This window comes from Diplotaxodon limnothrissa, linkage group LG2 (assembly GCF_057381915.1).
Source record: "Diplotaxodon limnothrissa isolate DT_005_m linkage group LG2, D_limnothrissa_male_GT1.1, whole genome shotgun sequence".
Classification (NCBI taxonomy): domain Eukaryota; kingdom Metazoa; phylum Chordata; class Actinopteri; order Cichliformes; family Cichlidae; genus Diplotaxodon; species Diplotaxodon limnothrissa.
The window spans coordinates 36,217,088-36,229,993 of NC_140597.1; the positions used below are offsets into that span (position 1 = coordinate 36,217,088).

The 12,906-nt window shown below is 38.5% G+C and overlaps 2 protein-coding genes across 3 annotated transcripts; one reads left to right on the forward strand and one right to left on the reverse strand.

Annotated features, from left to right (window-relative positions):
- The first annotated feature begins 373 nt into the window (after positions 1 to 373).
- pdzd11 (PDZ domain containing 11) lies at positions 374 to 7,613 on the forward strand. Of its 2 annotated transcripts, none has more exons than XM_085372717.1 (6): positions 374 to 424; positions 1,104 to 1,201; positions 3,138 to 3,278; positions 3,389 to 3,487; positions 5,938 to 6,025; positions 6,603 to 7,613. In XM_085372717.1, the coding sequence occupies exons 2-6, from the start codon at positions 1,109 to 1,111 to the stop codon at positions 6,635 to 6,637; spliced, it is 456 nt and encodes a 151-aa protein (XP_085228843.1). In that variant the 5' UTR covers positions 374 to 424; positions 1,104 to 1,108; the 3' UTR covers positions 6,638 to 7,613. The 2 variants fall into 2 exon arrangements, with proteins under 2 accessions (XP_085228843.1, XP_085228852.1); XM_085372726.1 differs by having other exon boundaries at positions 5,965 to 6,025.
- Positions 7,614 to 8,977: 1,364 nt separating this feature from the next.
- stard14 (START domain containing 14) lies at positions 8,978 to 11,606 on the reverse strand. The gene is made up of 6 exons (XM_085372738.1): positions 11,232 to 11,606; positions 10,964 to 11,111; positions 10,498 to 10,601; positions 10,168 to 10,285; positions 10,021 to 10,073; positions 8,978 to 9,184 (listed from the first exon to the last, which is right to left on the reverse strand). The coding sequence occupies exons 1-6, from the start codon at positions 11,403 to 11,405 to the stop codon at positions 8,978 to 8,980; spliced, it is 804 nt and encodes a 267-aa protein (XP_085228864.1). The 5' UTR covers positions 11,406 to 11,606.
- Between the last annotated feature and the right edge of the window lie 1,300 nt (positions 11,607 to 12,906).

A 12,906-nucleotide genomic window follows, 5' to 3' on the forward strand; every position in this document is an offset into this window, starting at 1 on the left:
TGCAAAACGTGAGCACTTGTAGGATAAAATGTGAGAGTATGTAGATTTTCTTTTTTACCTTGTAATTTTTTTCACACACGTTTTTAAAAAAAAATTGCAATGGCAGTAAATATTACAAAAAAATTGTCATGTAAATTTTTACTCATTATTCACTTTTTTAAAACTACTTACAACTTCAACTCTGTGATTAGGACCTCTGTAATCAGTGAATAAAACTGTTCAATTGCGCCCTCTCGAGTCACAAATACACGAATTCACGCGCTTTGACTTTTGTAGCTGTTCAAAAGTATTCGCGCGAATACTCCACAATGCTGTCGGACCTCTTGAAGTAACTACTCCACACCAGGAGGTGGCGATAACGCACTATAGCTGCCTGCCATTGCTTACAGCAACAAGTTCACACTGCTAGCCCTCTGACTGGCAGGTGAGATACATTTTTGTTGTTTTGTTGCAGTCATTCATGTTTTTCAATGCTAAATGATTCCAGTACCGTTATTTTAAAGTTCCTGTGATAATAATAACGCGTGTCAAAGCGCTTCCCGTTTAATAGAGCGGAGCGAGCTCGTTTACAGTTAAACAGTAAGCTAATCGTTGTGCTAGCTCGTGATGCGTTTGTATGTTATTGCTGTATGAAACTGTCCACTGTGAGATCATTTCACACGTTTATTTTATCTCGCTTCTTCCCCGTGATCCACATGCGTATTTTTTTAAAGGTATTTCTAAGTGTTAGCCATATAACGTCCCTATTCGGACTTGGTGGCTAACCTGTTACAGAGTTGTGAACGCAGCTGTGTTTTAGCTGATGTTTTGGTCTTCTCTGGTCTTTATGCCTTATCTAAAAATGATACATACAAAACCGGGTGTAATAATGTGGGTACATTAATGCCAAACCCCGGTGAATGAAGGCATTGCAGTCATGGAATAGGGACTGACATATTGACTTGAAGTTACGTGTCCGAAACCACAACACAATAGATACACCTGAGCCCTTTAAATCAGCGGTCTGGATTTCAGGGATTTCCCTTTAATTTGTATCAAGCAGTCCAGTGCATCCGTAGTTCATAACAATGAACTGCTATTCTCTTCTCGGTGGGGAATTTTAGCAACCATGGACCAGAAAATTCCCTACGACGATTACCAGCTGCCAGTGGTATTCCTGCCTTCTTATGAGAACCCACCTGCATGGATACCTCCACAGGAGGTATGGCAGATATTAATCCAACTAACCTTTGTGCTTAAATCATGTGCTAAACATTGTGTACCTTATTATATAGTGTATATTTTTATTTTATTTTATTTATGTATTCAACTTTAGTTACGATTTATAAGTTGTGCTTTATTTTTTGGCTGCTCTTACAGTGCCGAAAATTGTATTTGCCCCCTTACTGATTTCTGACTTTAGACCTGTTGAATCAAGAAATCACTTAAATAGAAGCCATCTGACAAAGAGAAGTGGGCCTAACGATCTTAACTAAAAAGCAAAAAGTCAAAAAGTCATCATCTAAAGAAGCTCAAGAAGAGATGAAAAACAAAATAATTGACATTGATCAGTCTGGAAAGAGGTACAAAGCCATTTTAAGGTTCTGGTACTCCAGTGTACCACGGTGAGAATTATCGACAAATGGGAGAAGGCATGCAACTGTGGTGAACCTTCTGAGGAGGGGCTGACCAAGAGTGCACTGATGGCTCATCCAAGAGGTCACAAAAGAACCCAGAACAACATTTAAAAGACTGCAGGCCTCACTTGGCTCAGTTAAGGTCAAAGGTCACGATTAAACAATAAGAAAGGAGAAAACCACTGCTGACTAAAAAGAACACAAAGGCTTGTTTCACATTTGCCATAAAATATTCTTCATGATCCCCAAGACTTTTGGGAAAATGTTGTATGGGCTAATGAGACAAAAACGGAACTTTTTGGAAGGTTTGTCTCTTTACATCTGTCATAAACTAGCAAATCATTTCATAAAAAGCACATCATACCAACAGTCAAACATAGTGGTGGTAGTGTAAATGTCTGAGGCTGCTTTGCTGCTTCAGGAGCTAAACGATGTACTGTAATTGATAGAACCATGAATTCTTCTCTCCACCAGAGAACCCTGAGAGAATGAACAGCCATTAGTCTGTGTACCTGCTAGAGCAAACTTGGGTTATTTAGTAAGATGATGAAACACTCCAGTAAGTCTAACTCTGAGTGGTCCACAAAGAGTGCAAGAGTGAGTCAAAGTTCCTTTACAGTAATGTGAAAGACCCATTGCCAGTTATCGTAAACACTTAATTGCACTTCTTGCTGCCAGGGGTGGCACAACCAGTTATTGGGTTTAGGAGGTATCTACTTTTTCACACAGGGCCTTTTTGATATATGACATCATAATCAGATATGCATTTTGTGCTTGGGTTATCTTTCAGTAGCTGTTGCATGTTAAAAATTGTTTCATGTTCTAAAATATGAAGGTGTCACAATTATGGGGGGAAAAAGAAATCAGGAAGTGGCAAATACTTTTTCACAGCGCTGTACCTAAAATATCTACTGGTAATTTTACTGAATACTATTAAGTTTATCTGAGAGTCACAAAGATTCTTGGAGTTTTTTTTCTTGCTACTGCTTTTTGTAGCTTTTAATGGCATCTTCCAGGCCAAGGAATGGGGCTGCCCAATGTAATGTGATAGGTGGTCACATACAGGTTGTAACCTGCAGGTGCATGCACAGTCCTTGTGTCTCCTTGAGGCTTTTCTGTCTGTCATGGTTTCGTAGTTGGCGCCTTTAACTTCTTTTTTTCAGTTAGTGTTTGGGTTTCAGTGAGTTCATGAAGCCTGTCTTATATGCGTTTGGAAATCTGGCAAGCAAAGAGGTGTTGGCGCCTGACTGCAAAGGTCAGGACTGTGCAATACCATTAAATGTGCTACAGAAAGCAAATGGGTGGATATTTTTTGTGAATGTTTTTATTTAGATTTTATTATCCCAAAGGAAATACCTTTTTTGTTGTTGTTGTTGCTGATCTGCTTATTTTCCAAACAGGTCATGCTGAATATGTTGAATATGATGCTTGACTCTTATCACATTGTTTTTAAGGCAGAAGAAGCAAACTTAAAGAAGCTAAATATTGCTGGCTGTTCTTCTTCTCTTGGTTCATTTTTAGCGGGTTCATCATCCTGACTATAACAATGAGCTCACACAGTTTCTGCCTCGCACCATTGTGTTGAAGAAGCCTCCAGGAGCGCAGCTGGGCTTCAATATCCGTGGTGGGAAAGCTTCACAGTTAGGGATCTTTATATCCAAGGTGCGTGCACAGTCCTGGTTATTAATGTGGGGTTTTTTTTTTCTTGCTGTGCTGCTGACTATTTGTTTGCCTATTTTTAATCAATTTAAATCATTTCTGTGTGCTGGCAGGTGGTCCCAGATTCAGACGCCCACAGAGCAGGGCTACAGGAGGGAGACCAGGTTCTTTCAGTGAATGATGTTGATTTCCAAGACATAGAGCACTCAAGAGTAAGTCGAGGCTGAATTTCAAACAGGCTTTATTCAACACATTGTCTCCAGCACACACTTACATATTGAAATCTACTCTATTCATAAATCTGATTTAGTTTAGGTGTATTTCTATTCATGTATGTACAAGAATAACAAATAGCTTCACATACTATGCTGTGCTCTTTAATCTTCAATATAGTCAGAACATATTCAAGGCGGGGTTGCTCAAGTAAACCTATAATGGTGATCACGATAATAATTTTTTGTGTCAATATCAAGCTCACTATTACAAAAAGTAAGTCAACTTTAATTTGGGGGAGTGCGGTATAGGATAATCTAGACATATTGTTTTATTTGTATTTCAAAATTTCAAGAGTTGAAAAAAACTGATACCTATACCCGGGAAAATACTTGATATTGGATACCCTTTTATATACTGTGGGTGAGATTTTTACCCTATTCTGCAACAACAAGAGTATCAGCAATGAGGTAAATTATTAAATTAAATCTAAGTTAGATTTAAAAATATAAGTATTTGAGACAACATTTAGAGATTTTATTCATTTTATTCATTTTTAATTTATTTTCAGAAATATCCCTACACCCTCATTGTTATTTGGTTGAATGTCTCTTAGCAAGTTGCACCTCAACCAGATGCTTTTTATTATTCTTGGATTATTAGTTACACACTCATTCACACATTGTGGCTATACTTGTAAAACAAACTTAACCCTGTCATGAATGTGGTCCTGTTCTTGAATTATTCTGACGGGATATTTGACCACTGTTCTTGGCGGAATTGGAGTTCATTTTTACCATTAAAAATTACCATGACATTTATACTCACAATGAGCATTATATACAAGTGCATCTCAAAACATTTGAATATTACAAAAAAAAAGTTCATTTGTTTTTGTACCTTCATTCAAAAAATGATGGATTATAACTCATGAAAATCAGAAGTCCACTATCTCAAATTAGTAGAATATTTCAGATCAAAAAAGGATTTGGAATCTTACTATGTCCAGTTTCTGAAAAGTGTGTTCACCTATTCTTTCAGTACTTGGACAATGCTCTGTTTCCATGATTTACTACATCAGTGCAGTGTGACATGGAGGTGATCAGTTTGTGGCACTGCGGAGGTGTTACTGAAGCCCCTGGTTGGCCTGATGGTGTCCTTCAGCTCGTCTGTGTTTTTGTGTTGGGTGTTTGTTATCTTCCTTTTGACAGTATGCCATTGATTCTCTGTGGGATTCAGGTCAGGCGAGACGGCTGGTTATTCAAGCACAGCAATAACATGGTGAGCAAACCATTTGGTAGTTTTGGCATCGTGGGCAGGTGTTAAGTCCTGCTGTAAAAGGAAATTGGCATCTCCATGAATCTTGCCGGCAGTTGGAAGCATCAAGTGCTCTAAAATGTCTTCTTTCAGAGTCTAGGAACTTGATTTCGAAATGAAACAAAAAAAATTTCATGTGAAAAACTTCGAACTAAGCTTTGAACTGATGTCAAAGCTGCTCCTGATGCACTGACACCAGCCTCAGTCCACTCCTTGTGAAGGTCTCCCACCTTCTGGGATGGAGTTATCCTGACAGTCCTCTCAAAGCTGCGGCCATCCCTGCTTGTGGATACTTTCCCACCATGTCATATTTTTTTTTTCCCAGCCAGGTTTCCATTGATATGCTTTGACACAGCACCGACCAGCCAGTCTTTTCAGCACTGGCCTTCTGTGGTTTGCCCTCGTCATGGAAGGCTGTCAGTCAGCAGACTTCCCCGTGATTGTGGTTGCATGAACTGAACGAGATCAAGAAATGCACCTTATTTGTACTATTTGAACCATAATTTGTTCAAACTGAAATTGAAATATTGTTGTAGTTTGAGATGGTGGATTTCTGATTTTCATGAGCTGTAAAGCCATAATGATCAAAATCAAAACAAAAGAGGCTTGAAACTTTTTTTCCTGCATATTTTTTTTCAAGCATGAATGACTTTCTAGAAGAGAATTAAAGTGTAAGCCATTCTGGCCATAATCAAACCGCTGTGAGAATGATGACGCACTAGATGCACCATAATTGTTTTGTGTTCTGTTTTGTTTGTTTAAAATCAGCAATGCTTGAGGAGATGTACATTTTGCTTTTATTTTGAAAAATTCAGTTCCTGTTGCAGCATGTAAATATTTGGACATAATGTGTAAATATTAGCTTTTAAAAAAAAAAAAAAATTTGACATGCAAATGCATGTTGTAGCATTAATGTGCAAATACAGAAAGCATCTACTCACAGATGATTTCTGTATTTGGAAACTTGTCAGGAGGACAGGTTTTTGCTTGTCCTCCTGATCTATCTGCTCTTCCAGTGAAACAGCAGATCTCATACTAAAAAAACGCAAGATTAGGTGGAGCCAAATGTTGCAGTTTTCTTTTTGTTCCATATCTTGTTCATCACAACATTGCATTATATTTTCTGTTTAAGATCATGGATAATGTTTGTCTTCTTCAGGCTGTAGAGATTCTGAAAACTGCGCGAGAAATCCTGATGAGGGTTCGCTTCTTTCCCTACAGTAAGCGTTGGTTTACTCGATTGTATCAGGAGCATGCTGACAACCTAAAAAACCATTTATGTCAACATGTGTTTTTATCTCAACTGTTAAGATGTTTTAGAGAGATGAAGTAAGAAAGAAAAAAAATGTTTTCCTGCAGAATTTGTGTTCATGGGTAGAGATCTTGTAAGATATTATTTTAAGACAGATCTACACTTAATGTCCTTAAATGTCTGAGTCTTGTTTTGCTGTTAGGTTAAGTAAAAGAAATGCTCAGAAGAAACTGTTGTGCTCACTTTGGCTTTGAAAGCAGGTTTTAGTCTGTGCCTTTTACTATTCCTCAGTGTGCTAATACAGCATGAGTTATATATTTAAAACATGCTGAATTTTGCAAGAATTTGAGCATTGTCAGTATGCCATCGTGCCATCGTGCCCACATAATAATAAGATTATCATCTGGCTTATCTGAGTGCAAAAACAAAAGACAATAAAAACTTTAAAGCAGTAAAAACTTTGAGCTATGTCATACTGATACAGAAATGTATAACAGTGCCCATGTCAGTACTCTAATGGTGTCCTTTGTGTGTTGTTTTATCAGACTACCAACGGCAGAAGGAGAGGACCGTACACTAGATGGCAGCAGAGAGAGAGACAAAGACAGAAGGATACTTTACTGCACTTCACTAACATCCTCCCACACACTCTGGCCTCCATTCTGTCTCAGCTCAAAGATGACTAATGCATGACTAACAATCTCATTCAGTCTTTCATGTAAGGAAAATATACATGACGTTAAAGACTGAGTTTCATAGATACTCCTTTCTGCATGCTTCACATGATGAACTCTACTTCGATTGAACATATGGTTAGGAAGTTGTTTCTATGCAGAGCTTTTTTTAAGACTATAAACTAGATTTTACACTATAAATTATAGAACAGATAAATAATAAATATTTTCTAGTCAAGCAAAGGATTTAAAGATGACCTTTCCCATGTTTCCTCAAGCCCTGTTATGATATTTCTGCAGATGTTTGCATATGTGTGGACTAAACCACCATCACTTGATATGAGTTATGGTCACCCGACCTCTGTTGAATTTATGAATATATTGCACAATGCTGTTTTTTCATATTTAGTAAAGATTTGTAATTGTGTACGAAATGCTAAGTGATGTAAATATACATTTCAGTCACTGCTACTGAGGGCTTTGGTACTTCTATGTTCCATGCACGAGTTTTACATAAACTGCGCCTGAGCTGATTTAATGCTGTTGCATAAACTATGTGTCTGAGGTGCCAAATGGTTTACGAGCATGGCTTGTAACGTGCTATTAAAGTGCATAACATTTATCGTAGCGTAGTGGTAAAGCTTGTAATGGGGTGTTATCTGTGAGGAGGCACCAATGTTTGCAGGTTTAATTCAAACCAAAGACAGTCTGGTGCTTTCATAATTTTGGCCTGCATGGTTCAAGATGTGCATAGTCAGTAAAATCTGCAGATCCAACCTCTGGCTGCAAATTAAATCTGCATACAATGGAACATTCATAGAAAACAGTTGAATACCTCTGGATCTTAGTGCATTATGCATTCATACAATAAACTGTACGTTAATAGCTACCAGTTTCATCGAGGTATTGTCTTTATTTCTGCACACTGATCATTTTTATGTAAAAAATTTGTTTGAATGGGTTCAGTATTTGCATTTTTTTTTTATAGAGGTTACGATTACAAAAATCAAGCTCGACTCCTTGACCTTTTCTAGTGTTTGGCTTTGTGCACTTGAAGAACTGGAACCAAAGCTAGAGAAGGACCGGTTTGTTCTGGTGCAAGTAGCAAAACTTGTTTCATCCTTGAAGTCAGTTTCTCTTGAAACTGATTGACTGCATTCCTTTTATTTGACAATTACAATGAGTACAAAAGCTTGTTAACCTTAAGGTTTATTTGAAAAAGAAAACAGAAAAGAAGGAATGCCTTGTAACATTGTTATCATTAAATAGTTTAATATGAAAAAAAAGTCAACCTACAGGGGCTTCATCCCAGGCCATTACTTCATCAATTTACATCAACTTGAAATAAATAAATAAAAAAGCCTTTATGGTCATTCCAATCCTTCAGGTCAACTGATATTCAACTAACAAAATACAATAATTCTGTGTGTATTGTGACTTGGCAATACAACCTAACTGGGAGTTCACTTCAGTGCCTTCCTTGTGGACCAATGAAACTCTACCATTTGTAATAATTTACAATGCAAACACCTTGGTTGCACAACGTCTGAGTAAAGGCAACACACCTTCAAAAAGAGCCTTCCTAATTACAAACCTAAAGACAACCTGCCCCACAAGTTGCTACCTGTACATTATGCTGTGAACATATTAACAAAACCGTGTTTAAGTATAAATTATCACAACGTTACCATCGTTCTGTGTCGACTACAACCCCAAATGAAGATAAAGTGAGCTGAAACAGTTTCAGCTGTTTTCAGACCCGATTCCTTTGCAATATTCTGAAGAGACGTTAGTGTCACAATTCTCCACAGGTGTTTGCCAACTTTCTAATCTTATTTCTATTCACAGTCACTAATAATGACCTGCTAGAAGTCAAGTATATTTCCCTTTCTTCCACTTAAAATTTGTTCATGTAGCTGCAGCTAAAGATCGACTGTCTTTGGTCCAATTGTAAATGTAGTATTGCAAATGTGTCACATTCAAACCCCAAAACCTCTAACCCTGTACAGTGGAAGTTAGCTTAGCTCAACACAGACTGAGGTGATGGCAACTTGATCTGTGCTCATTTCCATCTTGTCAGACAGTTGTAAACACTTCATGCTCTTGCTCATCCTCGAAGGCACACCGATTTAGAACTGGAGGATCTTGGTTACATCACAGAGAGCCGGAGACCTCAAGTCCATCTACAGTCCACCTCTCAATCTCTCCGTCTTTGTCCACCTTTCCTCCCATCACTATCATTCAATTTAGCTGCTGTCCTCCCCTTCGTTAGCATCCAGCTTTGAGCTTTCATCCACATTTTCCAGTGAGTCTGCTCTCTGAATTGACAGCTCAGCGGGGTCCATCATGGGAAGGGTGTTCTGCTCTGGGTGCAGCCAGGGCTTCAAATCGGGGGAATTCTGACTTTTCCAGTTTGAGTATTCCTGTCCCGCCTTGTGCACACTCTTCATTACCTAAAAAGAGAAGCGATGATGCAATTGTTAAAGGACTGCTGCACTCCTCCATTCTCAGTCAACAAAGCTGAAGATAAAGATGGTCATAAAACACTGCGTGGTAGATTACATGGCAAGTAATCTAGTTCTTCAAACAAAACTGAGTATGTAGAGAGAAGGTTTACATTTTGTTTGCCTATGTAGGTTTTTAAATGGATACACTTCTAAAGTCTTTTAAATAAGGTGTTTTGAACGCCTGGTTTTATAATGGTTGTATGCATTTTTTAGACATCGGTAGATTTGATGGTGTAAAGCAATTTAAGTTGTTCTTTTACCCATTTCCAGTCAGATTTATGTGACCTGGAGATACCATATGAAATACTTTCACGCAGACTTTTAGAAATACTTTTCTTGCTGTTGTTCTTGTCTCATTGATAGTTTCTCTCTCTCTCTCTCACACACACACACACACACATGTGGATACACTTTGGTCTAAATAGTTTTAATCTACGGAAAATATGAAACTTGGGTTCTTCCAGGAGGGTGACTGACAGCTTAAGCTGAGATTCTACTTTGTCAGCAGCCTTGTCAGGACAGGCCCTTAAATTGTTTCTATGGTTACCATTGTCACTTAAGACACGTGAAACTTTTCCCCTCCCTTATGAGTGTGCACATGTACACACACACACCCCTCTTGCACGTTTAAAAACCCTTGTGAAAACACACCTAGACTGTCACAGATGCCGATACTGTGCTTATGGATTTAACCATATCACTTACAGCTCTGATGTTTACTACAGGTGAACAAATGTTTAGCAGGAAATGGTCTGTGGAAGTGGTTGTGAATCATTACATACCTTAGGAGCAAGAACTTGGGATGCTTTGTTCACCACCCACTTTGGGAGAGAGCCTAGAAGACACACATTCATCGTAAGAACGCTGCAGAAATGAATCAAGAACTCTAAGTTTGAATGGAACAAAGTAATTGTTGCATATAGTTTTACCTTTGGGGTCTGCTTGTGAAAGATATGTAAAAATGCAACTATTTGGTCCCGTGGCCTTGATATAATACCCCGTCTGGATGGAAACGGCTCTTACGAGGTTGCTGCGAGGAGGGAATTTCTATAATTCAAGGAAAACATTTGCAGAATAATAAGGAACACTATACATTTTTATGGTACTTCTGCACAATGTGACAATGGATAAGGCTAGCTTTAAAAACAATAAATCAGTGCACACATAACAGGACAAAGAGGTGTCAAAGACATGTACAAACAGTATGTGTAGAGGCAATGGTTGCTATGTATCTTGAGTGGATGTAGGAGGTGGCGTACCGGGTGTTTGACTGAGAAGTTAACCATGATGTACTCGTCATCTGTGACCTGCCACGAGCGCAGTGTCACAACATCTCTGTTCTTTAATGGAATTGGACAACGCCCTGCAGAAGGCCAAAATAATAAATAAATAAATAAATAAATAAATAAAGACATAAATAATGTTATACTTTGGCAAGCTTTCTCTGTTAGTTCAGTATTTAGGCTCAACAAGTTTGCCCTTATTATGGCAATAAATACACTGGTGTAACAAGAGGCCATAGATGAGATGAGTCTTCATAGATGAGAGCTGAATCAAGTATATATATACACACACACACACACACACACACACACACACACACACACACACACACACACACTTGTAGTTATTGTATCAGCAAACACAAGATCTCACATCTAATCAGGCCCACACCAAACCACAAACACACACAGAGCATTGCAAGTGATAAGAGTGCTCACTCACATGAGTAGTAGCCCACATCAGCATTAGCAGAGAGCCGGGCAATGTCAAAACTCTCCTGCATAGTTACATCCCACTTCTTGCGGTACTGGCTGTCGTGAAGGACGTCGAACATGGTAGCAGCTGACACATCATTAACTATCATTTTACACTGGGGGAAAACATACAGATGGTTACAGGACACCACCCACATAGCACGACAGCCTAATAAAACTGATTTATTTTTCAAACGGTATTATAGTTTTTAGATTTGGTGCTAAAGCAAACTCACCTTCATCTTGTGGACTTTAGGTACGTGATTTCCTTTATTCACAGCGCGCACCTCGATCCACACTTGCATCCCATTGTTGTCATACTTATTTTGCCAGTTGTCGGTTGCTAAACACTGTTTTTTGAAGTCAACAAAGACCGCCTCATCGGGTAAAATATTCGAAACCCGAGACATATTCGTCTGTTTTAAAAGAAGCCTTTCTTCTTAAAGAGGAAAAAGAAAAATAATATCCTTCAATCTGATCGCCCCCAGAAAAGTTCAGTCTCTCTGTGCTTTTCCACGGACGAGATTTAAAGCTTCTGCCGACGTGGTGCCCTCGGTGAGAGAGATATATGTCTGCTGATCACCTGTCCAGTTGAGCAAGATTTTTGTGTTGAATTCCTGAGCCATTCCTTCAAACACCTCTCCCGCTGACGTAGAGGTTACTTCCTGAAACCAGGTGTGCGTAAAGGAAAAAAAAAGGTGTGCCCCGCCCTCAGCTGTCAGTGCAGCTACTATAGGTCGAAACTTTAACTAAACTTAAAAAGTATTTTTAGAAAAGAGCAGCCTTACTGGGTGTTATTCTGAGTAAGTATTAACAATACAAACAGGGGTGCACTCACAGTACTCTGCGCATTGTGGGCGGATCAGGGGAGTGGGTAGGTGAGAATTGCTCAGCGTCGATCCATTCTGAGTATCATCACGACTGTGAAAACTAAACAAAAGCACACCTCTAGTAAACTATGAGTGGAATGTTTAAAAAAAAATCTGATTTTCACACTTATATTTGATAGTGGCATTACAGTCTGAACCATTTAGGCTTCTTTGGTTCAAATTAGACCTAGTCTACATTGAATTCCTGACTAAATTGAGCAAATTGAAAGTGTCTTTTCACATGGATATTTAGGGATGTACGGCCTGTCTCATCTTGAAAAAACAAAACACCCAACTCTACCACGTGCAAGCAAAACAGGTTTTGAAATCTGTTGAAGAATTTGTTTTATCCACTTATTTAGCAGAAAGTAATGGATGGATGGCTTTTCTTATTCAGCCAGTTTCCTAGACTTGTATCCAACCCAAAGAGCAAATCTTATATAGTACAATTAGGTGAAGATCTCCAATGAGAAAAAGTTTTTTTGTAAAAGACTAGGCTTAACCCACGTCTGGGAAAAGCAGTCATCTGAAGCAGTGAGGACTGTGCACCATGAATATAGGATGCAGAAAAAGATGGTTCTTCTTACTGTACCAACATCCTAACACCAAGTCTTAAGCCCCCAACAGCCCTTAGAACACGTCTGTTGAAAATGCAAGCTGAGATTTGTTAGTGTTGTACCAAAGCTGTGTTCAAGTATTGCATAAAGTATTATTAAGAAATGTCTCTCTACTGCATACAACTTGGAATAAGTGAAGGTTTTTCCAGAACCTTCTGCTCTGGACACATAATACTCAAGGATGAGAGTAATAATCTATCTGTAGCAGGATTATTGGAAATAAAATTTCATTTACATTCTTTAGTTAGATATTAGCAGATTTGTGCAATGCAGTGTCATGCTCACATTTGACCACACCTAACTGTTATAACATTTTACAACTGTGATGTGTTACATAGTTTCAATGGTGACGTGTGACACACCTATGTATAACCGGCTCAGGTGCTGTGACTCATTTAGAACTTTATTAACCTCCTAGGACCTGG

Coding starts and splice junctions, on each gene's coding strand:
- pdzd11 (XM_085372717.1), top strand. CDS start 1,109: ATGGACCAGAAAATTCCCTACGACGATTACCAGCTGCCAGTGGTATTC. Junction 3,279..3,388: donor TAGGGATCTTTATATCCAAG/GTGCGTGCACAG, acceptor GTGTGCTGGCAG/GTGGTCCCAGATTCAGACGC. Junction 3,488..5,937: donor AAGACATAGAGCACTCAAGA/GTAAGTCGAGGC, acceptor TTTCTGTTTAAG/ATCATGGATAATGTTTGTCT.
- stard14 (XM_085372738.1), bottom strand. CDS start 11,405: ATGTCTCGGGTTTCGAATATTTTACCCGATGAGGCGGTCTTTGTTGAC. Junction 11,112..11,231: donor CTAAAGTCCACAAGATGAAG/GTGAGTTTGCTT, acceptor GTTTTCCCCCAG/TGTAAAATGATAGTTAATGA. Junction 10,602..10,963: donor TGATGTGGGCTACTACTCAT/GTGAGTGAGCAC, acceptor GGCCTTCTGCAG/GGCGTTGTCCAATTCCATTA.